At 40.1% G+C, this 17,830-nt stretch overlaps 1 protein-coding gene across 5 annotated transcripts in view; it reads left to right on the plus strand.

Moving 5' to 3' along the window:
* The first annotated feature begins 1,063 nt into the window (after nt 1-1,063).
* Nucleotides 1,064-17,830, plus strand: part of LOC149219323 (digalactosyldiacylglycerol synthase 1, chloroplastic-like) — a 133,495-nt gene continuing 116,728 nt past the window's right edge. For 4 of the 5 annotated variants that reach the window (XM_089384344.1, XM_089384347.1, XM_089384346.1 and 1 more), the window contains exon 1: nt 1,064-1,807. In XM_089384344.1, the coding sequence (XP_089240470.1) occupies nt 1,118-1,807 (690 nt within the window). In that variant the 5' untranslated portion in view covers nt 1,064-1,117. The remainder of the gene's footprint in view (nt 1,808-17,830) is intronic. The other variant, XM_089384345.1, reaches the window with a different exon arrangement.

Genomic DNA, 17,830 nt, shown 5'->3' on the forward strand with positions numbered 1-17,830 from the left:
AAATATTAACCAACATTAATATTTAATAACAAAATAAAAAATAAAAAAATAAAAAACTAATATCATGGTTTAATGAATTCAGTTCATCCTTTTGCCCACGGCACTAAATAATCACGACAGGAAAGAGAAGCCAAATTCAAACTCGCCACGAAAACTCTGAAAACTACTATGGAGATGTGACGCTCCCATGTTCAAAGAAAGGCAACCCAAAATCTGAAAATAGAAAAAAACAGGGAAAAAAGATGCACAAACTAGTTGAAGAAAAAAACAGGAAAAAAGGATCCATAAACCATGTGAAGAACAGTTACCAGTGGTAACTTGCACAGTTTTGTCTTTAATGGCAGCCTTGTACAGTTGGTTTGCACTCTCTTTACATTGATGTCCCATCTTCATAAAATATTTTGACAAAATCAAATCCTGTGATTGATTCGGAATACATAAGTCAAGATTGACACAAAGCCATCCATTAAGGCTCACTAAATCCAAGTTACAGAGATGATTGAAAATAACAAGATTGAGTGCATCAGATCAATGAAAATAACAGACCATACCTGTGATTCAACCTAATTGGTTAAGAATTTAAAGAGATTCGAACCGAAAACCTGTTATGTTCCATAAAATATTCATGAAAGGATTTTTGATGAAAGAAGAATGAAAATAACGTTACCGGGTTAGATGCTTAAAGGGATTCGAACCGAACACGTGGCCTTAAAAAAGTGGAAGAGTCCAAATCAGACTGTTGGATTCAAAGGGGCAGGGTCCTCCACGAAAAACCCGGAAATACTCGGTTGAATGGAAATTCGTGTAAAATGTGGAAGGGACTCGAAGAATTTCAAAAATGCAAAAGAATATGCGTGTTTTTAGGACACGTGGCAATGACGTACCATTCTCGAATGTCCAGCGAGCCAGGAATATCCTTGGCATCTCGGTAAAATTCACGGCGCCATCACCATCTTGTCGTATAAATCAGATCGGCCCGATGGGATTGTCCGAGCTGGCAGGCGACGTGGCTTGAACGGCCGAGAGACATGAACTTTCGAGCTGAATGGCGGGGGATAGTGAGTATTAATATGGAACGGAATTCGAAGAGCTGATGGAATTATAGTCGCAGTGAGCAATGGCGCGTTTGGGATCAGAGTGTTCTCCTGCTTCTGCCTCTGCTTCTTCTTCTTCTTCGCATTCCGTTCATGCCGAGAAGGCTTTCTCCTTCATTTCCAAGGGATGGCGCGAGGTGCGAAACAGTGCCAATGCGGACCTGAAATTGATGAGAGCCAGAGCCAATTCTCTGGCGAATTCTTTTGACAGAGAGTGGGAGAATCTACTCAACACGGGCAGCAGCAGGATGAGAATCAATGGGTCTGGGAGTCCATCTGGCTCCATCCAGGATTTGGAGATTTTCAAGAAATTGAAGCCCAAGTTCACGGAGCTCCGCCGCGTTTCGTCGACGCCGGAGCTCGCCGGTCAGCATTACGGCGGGATTCTGAACAGATGGGCAGCTTCTTCTTCCATAGACTTGTCTCTAATCAAGAAGGCCTTCCGCAATGCACAGTTGGTGGATGACGAGGGTTTTTACTTGCAAAATGAAGGGCAGGGGAGGGTCAATTTCAGGCGGAGGGTGAGAGCTCGAGAATCACCCCCCCGGTGGGATGGCGGGGCGGAGATGCCTTTGAAGGAGTGGGAGCCTCTCAAGGCCTTGAAGGATGGCCTGAAGGATTTGGATAAGAGGGCCGCGTATGGGAAGTCGGCTTCCGAGTTTTTCGACAATATCAAGCCGGCGGAGTTCGTGGAAAATTTGAAGAGGAGTCTGGTGCGTAGCTTCAATTCTTGTACATTGTGCTTTTTCTCTGTGAAACTAAGGCTTGCGTGTGTTATCTATGTTGAAAGCTGTCTTACTGCCCTGGCATATTTCAAATATTGGTATTTTGTGTCACGCAAGTGTCCCTTTCACATTATTACAGTCCAAATAAGTGTGATTCTGATTGTGTTGTGAATAATCCCACACATCTAAAAAGGGAAAGATGTTTGATTAGGCATTGCTGCACCAAAAGCTTTGCCAATAGGGAAGCTGCCTTTGGGTGTAGGTTTCTTCCAGTATTAACATTGGTGTTACGCATTATTACTTCCCTATATGAATATATAACAGACCTGCACTCTCGACCCCAGACAAATTCACGAGGACGAGGGTGTGAGATTACACTGTGAACTTGTGAAACGGGTGAGGGTGAAGTTGTGTGGATGGGGGTCTTTCCACCACCTGCACAAATGATTTATAAGGCAGTATTGACAGCAAAAGTTTTACAAATCCAGATGTTGGCTTTGGGGTGCAAGTCCTCAAGTTGTTGTGATAGAATCCTATACCTTCACAATTGTTTTTAAAGGTATTACTTGCAGCAAAAGCTCTATCAATCTAGATTCCACCCTGACATATGATTTCTAACGCATTATGTGCAGCAAAATGTTTCCCAATTCAATCGCTGGCGTGGGGATGCAAATCCTTGTGTTGATGTGATAACATACTCCGCCCTCATAAATGATTTCTAAGACATTAGCTACAACAAAAGCTTTGCCAATCTATATGCTGGTGTTGGGATGCAAGTCCTTGGGTCGATACGGTAACACCCTCCATCCTCACAAATGATTTACATTGTCCACAGCAAAACCTTTGCCAAGCCAGGCGTTGGTATTGAGATGCAAGTCTTGGGTTGTTGCGATGGCATCTTCCGTCCCCCCAAATGATGTCTATGGCATTACCCAGAGCAAAAGTTTTGCCAATGCAGATGCGGATACTGAGATACAAATCCTTGAGTTGATTGATAGCGTCCTAGCATCCTCCACTCTCAGAAATGATTTATAAGATATCAACGTCACAAAATCTCTGCCAATCTGGATAGGTTGATGTGATAATATCCTTTACCCTCACAATGATTCCTAAGGCATTATCTGCTGCAGAAGTTTTGCTAGTCCAGAAGCTGGCTTTGGCATTCAAGAGTTCAGTTTGATGTGATAGCATCCTCCACCCTCACAAATGATTTAGAAAGCATTACCCACAGCAAAAGCTTTTGCCAATCGAGATGGTGGCATAGGGATGCAAGTTCTTGGGTTGATGTGACAGCAGCTCCTCAATTTAGAAGTTGGTTTTGGGATACAATTCCTTGGGTTGATGTGATTGCATCCTCTCTCACTCCAGTACTAACACTGTTAACTATTTTGTTTTTTCAATTTATTACTACTTCGTTTCAAATATATGGGTGAGTTTTCAATGAAAATCAAGGTCTGGGCACACCCTAACGTGCTTGGACTTTGAATACCAGTTCAAGAGTAACTAAGAAGATTAAATTGTCATTAATTTGGAAATCATTAACTGAGAAATCTAAAGAGTGATAAACTTTTAGCTCTGAATTCAAATTTCAGGATTAGGAGAATTAGATAACATAATAGAAACGCAATAGAACCTCCATGTTAATTCTGCATATATGTAGTCAAAACCAGTGTTGCAAAACTTTTCAATTCATTGGTGAATTAAAATCATAAAACAATTAATTTGCTGGAAATTTTGCTGATTTTGACAGTTTTCAATAATTCGCAAGTCAGGTGTGTATTATCTTTTCAGAAAAAATTAGCAGCAGCGACTTCTAAACGATATGTTAATTCAACTTGCTGATGTTGTATTAAGTTTAAACTTTATATTTATATTATATGAAAAGAAAGAAAGCTTAAAGAAGAAAAACTAAAAGTGAAAAGCTAAAAATTACAATAGAGCTATAGCTAGAATAAAACAAAAAGCAAAGTCAATTGGGTTTATCCTAGGTGGTTGGGAGGAATTGCTGTGATCCTCCCCACTTAGGTTCCAGTCTTGTAAGTTGACATGTTTAAACATTGGAATAGAGTAACTATGTTGCGCTCTTGAGTGAGTATACACTGTGGGCTGGCCAAGTACCAACAATCTCTCTCTTTTCTTCAGGTTGAGAAGGGCGCCAATTATTTCGCCATACTGTCCCCAATGCCCAAAAATTTTCCTTGGAAAAAAACAATAAGAAAAAATCTAAAAAGTTAAGAGCAAAATGATAACTACAAGTTCTCATAATTTTGAGCTTACTGCTTTATTGTCTAACTAAGTCATTGGATTCTTTGATTTTACGTTTTAACCCTTGATTTTTGAAATGCAGTGAATCTCATGGGTAGGTAAATAGATTCATTAAGTTTGACTTCAAAATTTGATTAAATTTGAAATTTGTTAAAGTCAATTAAGTTCAAAAGTTGACGATTAAAATTAAATAAACCTTCTTAAATTTGGATTAAATTTGAATGTAGCATATACATTTCCTCAAACTTAATGTTGGATTTTATCTCTTTTTTTCACATCGTTTTGCACTGTTTTTTTTTTTGAACTTCATGGTTGTTGAACATTCACACAACATGAACATGAAAATGATGACTTGGTTGTCCTTTAACCTTGCCCTCTATGTTTCTTGCTTGCTAGATTTGTCATAGAAAAAAGATTACAACTTGGAACCCTGCCCCCTTACTTGCATCATATTGAATTTTTGAGAGCTTCCCTTTTTCTCTAGTGGTTCTATCCTTGGGCTTTGTTAGCGGCTTAAAAGTTGAATACATTATTTATCCCTGTCCCACCACTTTCCTTCTTTAACTTTTTCACACGAAGATGATTGATTGCATAATATTAGGTCCCCCAAATTTCTCACCACTTGTATTGTTTGGCATTTAATGAGGACAATGCTCCTGAGATCCTTGTTTTGTCTTGAGAGCTTCCTCTTGCCCCATCTTAATGAATACTTAATCCTCTTTGTAAGGCAAGTGTGAAAATTTCTAAACAGGAATTCTATTACTGCAACAACTAATTTATTTTACCTACTTATTATCCAATAATTTATTTACGAAATTCCTTAAGTAAATATTAAAATAAATTGTACTGCAGATATCACACCATTATACAGAAATAAATACATGCACAAGAATCAAACACATCAACACAATTATTTTTGGACAATTGTCCCCGGAAAACCCAATGCGGGAAAACCGGTGCAACAAAGGAGGGTTTTATTAATCTTCAACAACAATCGCTTTTACAGAAATTTTTTGCATAGACATTGGGAGAAAACACCTGAGACTTTTCTCCGAGACTTTATGACACCTTGGAGGACTTCCTTTCCCTACTGCGTCAGCCCTATGTCATTTTGCTTGGCTTTGCGCTGCTCTATCCTTCACTGCGTCATCCACTGCGTCTCTATGATCTGCGTCTCCCTCTGTACTGTCTCTCAGAGTCCCTGCATCACCTCTTTTGATCTTCTTGACTGCTGCTAATTACCCCCTCTTCCTCCACCTTGCAACTCTCCCTCTGAAATCGATTTTCCCTCTCTCTGAAGAAATCGATTTTCCTTGGGATACTGAGTATTTGTTGGTGTATCTCCAAATGACCCTCAAGTCTTCTCTTATACTTTTCCTGTTGATGAATCAACGACCGAGATTAAATCCCTAATCAATGGATAAGGTTAAAATAGACTTGATCCTTGTCTCTTAGAAGCTTCTCATCCTTATCTTTATTAATATTCATTAATATTTTTATTTTCCTAAGTTTAAACTTAGGAACCCATTAAAAATATTAATTATTTTAATAACTCTTTATCTGGATGGAATTTCCCAAAACGATTTATGGGTTTTGGAGATCTCATGTGCTTTAGCCTCTCCACCAGTTTTCATGGCTAGAGCACATTTGATGCTGCAACAAATCAACACTCCTTCTTAGTGAGGAATGTGCTCTAGTAATGCTCCACTATTGAACATCACACTGATCCTTTCGCACTGATACCTGTGCTGATGCTGAGCCTGTTGCCCTACATCCTCTGCACTGTTGCCTCTTGTACTGCTGCCCATGGCTCTGCCACTGCCATTGCTACATCTGTACTGTAGCTCCCTCTGCATCCGTGTTGCTGGTGGTCCTTCCTCCCAACACTGCATCTGCACTGCAACTCTCTCAAACGCTGCATCATGCTGCCCATAGCACTGCAACACCTGACACTTATCCATTTTTGCTACTGAAATGGATTCTTTACCATCCCCATCTTCTCCTTAAAATAAACGAACTTTGTTCTTCCAAGGGCCTTGGTAAGGATGTCTGCCACCTGTTCTCCTATAGGAGTGTAGCTCAACTATACAACTCCTCGTTGGACACAGTCTTTGACAAAGTGACATCGAATATCAATGTGCTTCGATCGATCATGAAATACTGGATTCTCAGAGAGCTTGATGCAACTTTGATTATCACACATGATCTTGGTCGCTTCCATCCTTCTTTTGAATAGGTTCACAAGCAATTTTCTAAGCCATATGGCTTTGCACAAAGTTGTGCTAGCGGCTATATATTCTTCTTCAGTTGAGCTCAGAGCTACAAATTTCTGTTTCCTACTGCCAGGAGGTCATCCCCGATCTAATGTTGAAACAGTACCCAGAGGTACTTTTCCGATCTACTGAACTTTCAGCCCAATCTGCATCAGTAAACCCACTTAGTTTGATATCATTACATTTGGTGTAGAATAGTCCATACTCAACTGTTCCCTATATATATCTGAGGACATGTTTGGCTGCTGCCCAATGCGCCCTCGTAGGTTCCACCATGAACTGACTCAGGGTGTTGACAGCATAACAAATGTCTGGCCTGGTATTGACTAGATACATCATGGACCCTATGAGCTGCTTGTATAAGGTGGGATCAACATCTTTGTCTTCTGATGCATCAATTTTTTTCCAGTTGGTGATCATTGGAGTAGCCATAGGCCTATAGTCTTGCATCCTGAATCTTTTTAGGATTTCTGTAGCATATCTCCCTTGTCCAAGGAAGATCTCACCCTTCCGCTGCCTCACTTCCAACCCCAGGAAATAATGCATCTGTCCCAAATCCTTCATGTCAAAATCTGTGGCTAGATTCTTCTTGAAGTCCTCGATGAGCCTAGATGATCCTGTCAGGAAGAGATCATCCACATATAATACTAGGACTATAGAATCATTCTCTACAACTGGATAATAGAGATTAGGATCTGCATCACTCTTGACGAGCCCCATCTTTTGCATGTAGCCATCAATTCGACCATACCATGCTCTAGGTGCCCATTTGAGCCCATACAAGGCTTTCTTCAATCTGCATACATGAGATTTATTCTCACGTGTCTCAAAGCCTTTTGGCTGTTCAATGTATACTTCCTCTTCTATCACCCCGTTCAAGAATGCCGTTTTGACATCCATCTGATGAATCTCCCATACCATCTGTGCTGTAAGAGATATCACTGTTCTAATAGATGTATACCTGGTTACTGGAGCGAAGGTCTCTTCGTAGTCTATTCCTTCCTTCTGAGCATACCCCTTAGCCACAAACCTGGCTTTGTATTTTTCCACATTGCCATCTGCAGCGTATTTGATCTTGTAGATCCATCTCGAACCTACCACTGATCTGTCCTGAGGCCTAGGCACTACTTCCCAGACATCATTCACCATTATAGAGCTGTATTCCTCCACCATCGCATCCATCCAAACTTGATGTTGAGCAGCCTCCTGAAAACTAGAAGGTTCCCCAACCTGAGCTACTAAGGCCTGATATCTATCTGGTTGTCTTCGCTCCCTTTTACTGTTCCTGGGTGCACCAATGAAATCTTCTGCATCTCGTAGAATCTGTCGGAGTTCCTGGCTCGTTCTTCCTCTGGTAGTAGGTGCATCTATTAGCTCTTCCTCTTCCTGTGATTCCTCTTGTTCTGAAGGAGAATTTCTGGTATTGGCTTTCGCTGGTTGAAGTGGTTTGACCAACGACTCATCTTTTGATTGCTCCTCGGAAGGCATTTCTTGAGATTTTCTGAAGGCCCTATCTTCCATGAACTTCACATCTCTTCCAACTACTACCTTCTTGCTCCTTGGGATATAGATTCTATATGCCTTAACATTCTCGCTATATCCCACAAGATATGTTTTCTTTGCAGTTTGATCTAACTTCTTCCTCTTCTCCTCGGGTATAAGACAATATGCTAAACTCCCAAATAGCCTGAAATGACTAACTTCAGGTGTCTTCCTGGTGAAGACCTGCTCTAGAGTAATCTTGCCCAATGCCTTATGAGGAGTTCTATTCTGGACATAGACTGTCGTGCTACATGCTTCTGCCCACAGCAATTTTGGCATATCTTGATGGTGCCTATTTTAGAAATGCTTCGCACCTCGACTTGAGGATTCAGGTGCTCAGGACAAAGGGTATGCAAATTAGGAAATGAATCAAGTTGACTCACGACAAATGCAAGTTCAAAACCCTGGTCTACTCCATTTTGCTTCGGATTGTAGGGAGCTGTCCACTCTCTTTTGATGCCCTCCCTAGCACAAAAATCGGCTAAGTCCTTGTTGACATACTCTCCACCATTGTCTGAGCACAACACTTTTATTTTCTTTCTTGTCAGATTCTCCACTAGAGCCTTGAACTCTTTGAATCAACAGAAAACCTCATCCTTGGTTTTCAGAAAATAGATCCAAGTCTTCCTGGAATGGTCATCGATGAAGGTGACGAAGTATTCGGCACCACTAAGAGCTTTTGTGGACATCGGTCCGCAGATATCTGAGTGTATCAATCCTAGTACACTCTTGGCCCTATTTTTACTTCTAGGAAACACTACTTTGGCATAATTGCCCAGAGCACACCCTCTGCGTACATCATCTCATTTTGTACTAAGATTTGGAAGTCCTGTTACAGTTTTCCTGAGAATTCTCAGAGCCCCATGGTGCAAATGTCCCATCCTTCTGTGCCATAGTTCATTCAAATCCTTGTCTCCATTACTTTTTATTAGTGCCATTGGTGATTCTAGCCGCAACTTGTACAACCTGTTACTTCTGATTCCGATCTGTACCTTCTTTTTTCAACTCGGGTGTTTGATGTATACTTTCTCCTTAATGAAGAAAACGTCATAGCCCTTGCTTTGAAGTTGAGATACAGAAAGTAAGTTCATCCCCAGTCCTGCCACATGCAGCACATTGGTAGCTCAGAATCGTTCTCCTATTTCTGTTTGCAAAACTATAGTACCCTTCCCTACTGGAGTACACTTTGCCTTATTCCCCATGGTGATTTGAAAATTCATTCTTTCCTCTTGATAATCTGAGAAACATTCCTGGATTCCTGTCATATGCTAGGAGGCTCCACTGTCTATATACCATACCCGTGATGATGCAGAGCTTGCTACGCAAGCAACTTCTTCTTCCAATCTGGAAGCTAGCATAAAGAAATCCAAATTTCTATCTCTTATGCAATATTTTGAAAATCTACACGAGTTTCCTGCCGTGGATGCTTCTGCTCCATGATCTTGACCTATAATTGATTTTCCCTTCCTGTCTCTGAATCTTTCCTCTGATACCAAGTGAAAATTTCTAAACAGAAATTCTATTACTGCCACAACTGATTTATTTTACCTACTTATTATCCAATAAGTTATTTACGAAATTCCTTCAATAAATATTAAAATAAATTAGACTGCAGATATCACACCTTTATACAAAAATAAATATATGCACAAGAATCAAACACATCAAAACAATTATTTTTGGACAATTGTCCCCAGAAAACCCAATGCGGGAAAATCGGTGTAGTAGAGGAGGGTTTTATTAATCTTCAATAACAATCGCTTTTACAGAAAAATTTTGCATAGACACTGGGAGAAAACACCTGAGACTTTTCTCCGAGACTTTCTGACACCCTGGAGGACTTCCTTTCCCTACTGCGTCAGCCTTGCGTCATTCTGCTTGGCTCTGCACTGCTTTGTCCTTCACTGCGTCATCCACTGCGTCTCTATGATCTGCGTTTCCCTTTGCGCTGTCTCTTAGAGTCCTTGCGTCACCTCTTCTGATCTTCTTGACTGCTGCTAATCACCCCCTCTCTCTGAAGAAATCGATTTTCCTTGGGATACTGAGTATCTGCTAGTGTATCTCCAAATGACCCTCAAGTCTTCTCTTATACTTTTTCTGTATATGAATCGACGACCGAGATTAAATCCTTAATCAACAACTAAGATTAAAATAGACTCGATCCTCGTCTCTTAGAAGCTTCTCATCCTTATATTTATTAATAGTAAATACCCATTAATAATTTTATTTTTCTAAGTTTAGACTTAGGAACCCATTAAAAATATTAATTATTTTAATAACTCCTTATCCGGATGGAATTTCCCAAAATGATTTCTAGGTTTTGGAGATTTCATGTGCTTTAGCCTCTCCGCCAATTTTCATGGCTAGAGCACATCTGATGCTACCACAAATCAACAACAAGGTCCCCATGACAACCATCTTAGCATATCTTGACCCCATTCCAACACCCTCGTGTCTTCCTTTATCCCTATCTCGATCCCGCTTTCTCCCTTGGCTTTGTCTCGGATTCCTTGCGCTCCAATGGCCTTATCTTAAATCCCACGCCTTCTATTGGCCTCGACTCAAATACCCTACCCTCCCATGGCCTTGACTTGACTTCCCTGCCCTCTTGCAACCCTAGCCCGGATTACATGTCATGTTGTTACTTTTAGGTATGTTCTATGCTTAGAGCAATTTATTTCAATTTTCACAGTTAGCTCAATATCTTTTCCAGATTAGCAGTCACATCAACATTAAAGTAAACTGTAGATAGAACATAAACATAAATCGCAAAAGACAAGCCAAGACAAGAGGACACAAGATGTGGCGTTAGCCAGGGACAAACCCCAATGTGGGGAAACCCTTGATCAATTCTTCTTATATGTTCTTCAATAGTTCAGTAGAGAGAGAGATAGTGTGTTTACAACAAAAGTCAACACTTTGACTTATCTAGATAAGAGCATAGATCATCTCTAAGAAAATGATACATGAGATCAGTTGAAGACACGTTGCTTCAACTGATTCTCCAAGGTGACTCCTTCAACGATTGTTGTGCTGAATTTCGTCATCATGCTACACCTCACTGCGCTGCACCCATCATCACTATCCTGCGTATCATCACGCTTCATTAATCATGACTGTACCCATCACTGTACTGCATTATGTGCCATTGCTGCACCATGTTGCCATACTGACCTATGTGCTTGCTGCACCTTGCTTACTTGTTGTCCCTAGCATGCTTGTTGTCCTTAGCATGCTTGTTGTTGCATGCTAGCTATCCCTTGCATGCTAACTGTACCAATACATGCTTGCTGCACCAAGTATCATGCTGTTATCCCAATATTAGTTTGCTGTCCCTTGCATGCTTGCTGTACTTGCTGCTATGTACCATACAACTGTCCCAATGTTAGTTAGTTGTCCCTTGCATGCTGCTCTCCTTTGGAGATAGATGCTGTGGCTGAAACCCCGGATAAACCCTTTGGAAGCTCCTTAGCTCCAATCTGCCCCACAAAAAACTTGAGTGTCAGCCTCTAGGGACTGCTTCAGCCTTTTTTACTCTCTGCGTCAGCTTTCCCGGCAGTTTCGGCTTTTGCCCTCTACGTCAGCTTTCCCGACAGTTCTGTCTGTTCTTGGTAGTTCCGGCTTCTGCCCTCTGCGTCGACTGTTCCGGCAGTTCCCGACAGTTTCGGTTGTTCCCACAGTTCCGGCCTCTGCCCTCTATGTCAGCGTTCCCGACAGTTTCGACAGTTCCGGCTTTTGCCCTCTGCGTCAGCTTTCCCGACAGTTCCGGCAGTTTCGATAGTTCCCGGCAGTTTCGGCTGTTCCTGGCAGTTCCGGTTGTTCTCGGCAATTCCCGACAGTTCTGGCTTCTGCCCTCTGCGTCAACTTTCCCAGCTGTTCCAGCAGTTCCCAATAGTTCTGGCTTCTGCCCTTTAGATTAGGGCAACGTTATCCCTTAGGATCTCTCCTTCTATAAAACCCAAAGACAAATAGAGAGGAAGTGATTCCAAGTGTGTTGAAATGACTTGAAGGCCACCTCTATTTATACTTAAAACGTTGAGCACAAGTAGGGTTTATTTGGTTGTTGGCCGACCTTGACGAATTGTCCTATAACACAAATAAATTCATATCTCCATGAATACTTATCGGAATCAGATGATCTTTAGATCAATCCTACACCTCTCGATGAGAGGGATCCAAGAAAAATATCAGCTTCCATTAATAAGATGACCCACATGGAGTTTGGCCCTAGTTGCCAATTTTAACACATGTACTGACCTTGTATAGTTGGTTTGCCATCCCATGACCATGTCTTGTCTTGTTCACATTCCCTTGGCCTTTTGCTATCTTGGACACTCTCCTTGACAATGTCTCATGCCACTTACCCTCCCTTCATTGTGTTCCATTACATTTTCCTGTTTGTGACATGCGCAACCCCTTTTCATCTCATATACCCTTCCTTGACCTTGGCCCATCTTTGCTTGCCCTCCCCCCTATTTTGGCAGCCTAGGTCAAATCGATTTTACGAAGATGGGAGAGGGTTGACTTTGAGAACAACTTGTTGCAATCCATTGTTGTAGATCTCAGGGATAGGATAGTTGAAGTGGAATTTGAAAATGATGGTAAAATACAAGTAGTTATTGAAATAAATAACCATGAAAACCTATATCTCCAAGTCCCTCATGGAGGTGATGACTCTTTGCAATTTGAATTTTTTGATAAGAAAAACATGTAAGAAGAGATGAGAAACTTGTAGGTACTAACATTTCTATTCTCTTTGTACTTTGCCTTGGGTGTAATTTCCTTAGGTGATATGACTTAACATTTGTAACTTTTGCTAGACATCGCATTGGTGGAATATGTTTGATGATGCCAATATCATCATTAATGTACTTTTCCTCTTAAGTTTGAGTTAGAGTGAGGGGTATTACATACATCTTTGACGATCAAGCCTTTTCCTTAGGTTTGATGAGGTATTATTCATAATTTCATACTACAGTCCTTTGGTGGTATGTCCTAGGTTCAAACCTAGGCGGAGCTTCTATATTGTTGTGTTGTTTTTATCATGGTGGTCTTTGATAGAAGATAGATCTTATTTCCATTGTACAACGCTTGTTGGAGCACACGCCTCCCCCCCCCCCTGCAAGTTGGCACACATGACCATGTTGATCTAATCACTTGGTGTTTTATTTCAGCATTAACCTTTGTGCACACATGTTGAGGTTCATTTAACTATTCAATGGTTAAATTAATCAATTTAATTACCTTGAAGGTTAATAGCTTGAGTGCCTTACTTCACTTGGTTGCTGTTCACGCTTGGAGGGGTGATTTGAGGGTTATTCGAGGTTATACTATGGAATGCTCCTCTCTTCGACAAAATTTTCGAGGTATTCATGATTATTTTATTGTTAGAGAGGTTGGCACATTCTCCTAGGGAACACTTTCTCTTGTGCAAATGATTTTGCGGGATCAATTTATGATATTGGAAGACAACACATGATTTTGGCATGAATATCGGTAAGTTCTAACCACTTTTGGCACTCTTTTCTAGGGAACACTTCACATGGGGATATTTTATTATTTGTTGGGTGGTTGAGGTAGCTATGCAACATAGTTTTCTATGGTGTACATCTCCTACGTGCTCTCTCATCTTCATTGAATGGATATTTCAGCTACAATTGCCATCTTTTGACTTCATTCAAGAGCTCGCTCAATCCTTTGACTTGGCATATAAATGTTATTCTATTTGAAGTTTTTATGTAGGACTTTTATTGAGAGGTGTGTTGCATATTTGGAGGGCCACACCTACCACATCACATGCATTTGATTGGTAATCTTACTATTTGAGCATATCATTGGAGGGTGCACTTGTGGAGACACTTGTTACCATTTATGGAGGTATGTATTTTATTATTTCTTGGAGTTTTGTCATGGTCGAAACCCTATTTCACCCCCATCTCCTTGGAGTTGTCTTGTTGGAGATAGTCCACTGGCTATTTTTGGGTTTTGCTACTTCATTTCTTATGGAATGCTTCGTCTACTTGGCACCTTGCACATTCATCCCTCGAGTGGGTTGTCTTGGGATACACACGTGGATTGGATGTGAACTGCTGGCTATTTTTGGAGGTTCGTCATGGAGCATTATCCTAGGAGACTATTTTATTATTTTATCTCTCTTGCACCTTGGAGGGTGCATCTTGTGAGCTCTTCGAGGTGGACCTTTTGAGCACTTCCTCCTGTGTTGAAGATTATTTAATTATATTTTGCATGCATTTATCATGCAGGGTGAATTCTTTGTGGTCTTGTTACCACCCAAACTATTAGGTTTGCCAAGGTCCCTACATGCTGCTAAGATGGCATACAGAATACAAGTGTGATTGTCACCTTGGCATGAGTCTCCACTCTTTAAGCCCAACTCCTACCTGAATGGCGATGGGAGGATTCCCTGTGTGAGATGCTTCAACCAACAATTAGTATATTAGTGCCTTAAATGGGATCATGGTTGAAGAGAGGAGTTAATTCTTTCTTATTTAGTTGATCTGGAAATGATATTATACAAAAAAATAATGCAAACTAGCAAGGAAACTTACTTTAAACTAGAGATATTAATCATGTAAACAGCTCAAAAGAGAGCATTTAATATACTTACCAAATATATAAGTTATTCTTGAAGTGTACCTTTGGTAAGGGGCTGCTCTGTGCTTTTCTGCTTGCTTTCCTATGCCTGTAGATATGAAAAAAATGCAGAAAGCAACAAAGTAAATCCTTTTTTAGGGCCATCCAAAAGTGTTTTTAATATATATACTAGATTGATAATAGAGGGGTGGGGGAAACTAGGACAACAATAATAAATCAAGTGGACTCCTACTAAGATTCAGATTTGCAACAAATCTGCGTTTCCAACAAGCTGGAAACTTGTTGCAGAGTTCTAGGGGTCAAATGCTCACTGGGTGAAAACCAAAAAATCTATTCCAACTTATAAATTAACCTACTAGTTGCTGGAGTAAACTCTAAATTGTCTCACAATAATGATATATACTTGAGACACAAATTTGGAAGCTATTCCAAGGGTTTAGATGATGTATACTTACTTGGAAATGGCCCTTGTACCTTGAAATTTGTTGTATCTAAAGTATGTATTACTGTAAATTAACACAGCTCTGCAAAACAAACTCGATATACCTCGTGAAATATGTGTGTTTGAAAGCCCAAAATAAGGTATATCTATCATTTGGATAAAATTTCAAATTATGGCTGAAAACCCCAATGTTTAACCAACTAATTTTGAGATCAAAGTTCAAAAAAGTGGAAGCTGGTAAATATTTTTATTTTTATTTTTATAAAATAGGAAAATAAAAGGTTTTGAATTTTGTAGAATAGGCTGGTTGTTGATATGTTTACCTTGGCCCAATATTACCTTTCAAGTGTCGGGTTGCGAATCACAACCATTCTTAAGTTGGCCTTGCACTTTGAACAATGAGATGGGCTTGGAGTCAAGAAGACTGTATCACTCCTGCCTTTGTCTAAGATAGTTCCGCAAGTTCCCAATTTCAAGTAGGAGTGACTTCTAGTGAAGTGTCTTTGATCTTTGGGTCGATAATGGGATAGGATGAGATCTTCAACTATTTGAGGATACCGCCAACAAGGGTTTGTCCAACCATTGGTTCTAATATCTCCAACCTCCAACGAGTTTACAAGGAATACCATTGCCTTGGTTGCACCCTCCACGTGACTATGTAGCCCATCAGTGGATCGTCCATCCAATTGTTATGTAACTGGGATTTACTCGTGTCTATCGTATTAAGAACAAGTACAACAAGAGCTAAGAAAAAATGGAATAGAAAAAATTAACCCATCATTTGTACACAAAATGTTTTCAGATGAAAGTTCTATTATGGCATTTGATTTCATAGTTTAATGGGAATGAGAGGAGGGACTAGCGTTTATACTTTCTTTTTTACAGATAGTTGGACAATCTTTTTCACTTGTCATCCACAACTTGGAGATTAAGTAAATTCAAGATGAAATATATTTACTATAATGATTGTCCACATGAAGAGTTCTACTTGGCTTGATTGACTCTTTAGAGTGCAATGTTCCCTTTGATTTGACTTTGAAAAGGCAAGAAATGAAGAAAAGTAGCCCGAGAATGCTCAACATCCAACTCAAGATGAGCCAACAACTAGATGATGTGGCTTGACTTTCTTTGCTTGGCTCGATTTGGTCCAAAGAAGCTCGATTTGGTGGAAAGGAGGGTGACTTGACTTTGCAATGGCTATAGTTTTGTCCGTAAGAGGTCCAATGGTCCTTTGACCCCCATAAATTACTCAACATTCCACGTTTTTACCTCAAATGGCTAGTAAAAGGGGGCTCGGCTTGGTCCATGAGGCCCATTCTTCAACGCCTTTGCTCTTTTTTACTTGAAAGCTTGACTAGCCTTGGAATTTTTATCCATCTCCAATGTTCCACTAGCCCCAACAACTGTGTCACCTCTACACATCCCTTTTGACCCCCCATGTGGCATCTAGTGAGGACCTCATCATGTATGGAATGCAGATCTCCAATGCCCTAGAGAATTTGAGGATTTTGCACCAAGATTTTGTTTGACCAATTTTGTAGATAACTTTTGACATAAATATAAATTTGACCCTATTTTGCCACCTAGAACTCCATGTGTCATTGGATAACCTTTGAATTCCATTTTCTAAGTGATGCCTTCATTTTTTGCAAAAATTTGCATGTGGTGTGGCATCTAGATTTTATTCTGAGCAATCTTAGACCAAGGCGACTTTTTGATTTTTGGGACCAAATGCATTGGGAAATGTGCACTGCCTCGAGAGACGTGAACTGCTGAGAACTGTGAAACTGCTATATTGAGAATTGTTTGATAAATATTTCACCAAAACCAAGGTTGCATATAGACTCTGTGACACATGACCATGTGGTAAGATAAGTGCACACAACATGTGTTGGATTGGCCCCTAGAACTGCGATCACTCTTACATAACCAAATGCTTCCATAAACCATGAGTCCCAATGTGATCCACTTCAAATCTTCTAATCTTATCGTGGACAAAAGAAGCTAAGAGTGGGAACCAAAGGCACTGACTATGGCTGAACATAATAGCTTTAAGACACCTCAATACAAAACTCATATGGCCTACAATGCCTTAACTTGCATCCTTGGGCTTATAATGGTGTTGTGCAAAGTGAAGAAATGCCTATATGTAATCCTATCGAAATGAGGGATAATAGAACCTTTTGGATGTTGACCTAGTTATCGTGCCTATTTTTAGTTATACACCCTCTCTTGTGTCTACATATTGTGACATGGACAACCTTGGATCGAGGAGGAATCTTACTACTCGATTTTTTTCATTATTTCTTTAACTTGTCATTGAGTTAGTTAAAAATGATCTCTTTAATTGTATGAGAGAAGAGACTCCCTTTATAAAGAGGAGCTTTCTCTTCATTGCAATGGTTGTTGAGGCTTTGAAGTTTGGGGATTAAGGAGTTCTCTCCTTGAACTTCATTTGTACATCATGTAGAGCCTTATGGAAGATTGAGATATAATTTATTTGTTTACATGAGGCTTTTATGTGTGTAATTTAGTTTTCATGTGTTGATTGCGCCGAGAGGTGCTCTTCGTCGCAGTATAGTAGAGATGTTGTAACATAATGTAATGTAATGTCCTGTAAACATTTTTATTTGGTCAAAATAAAATAAAAATAAAAACAAAAATAATGCTGCGTTAAAATAAAAATAACTTAAAACTAAAATAATAAGGTAAACTTGACTTGGTCAAATTACCAGTGGTTTTTGAGCTCCAGGTTTATGAGAACCCATGGTATTCATGTGGAATATAGGCTATATAAAGGGGGAAATTAAAACAACCTAGATCCATCTTAACTCTTGACTACCAAGCACTGAGAGGGATCAAATCTCTTTATGT

Source organism: Pinus tabuliformis, chromosome Q, assembly GCF_031772625.1.
Source record: "Pinus tabuliformis cultivar Carrire ecotype Pingquan chromosome Q, CPIR1, whole genome shotgun sequence".
Taxonomy (NCBI): domain Eukaryota; kingdom Viridiplantae; phylum Streptophyta; class Pinopsida; order Pinales; family Pinaceae; genus Pinus; species Pinus tabuliformis.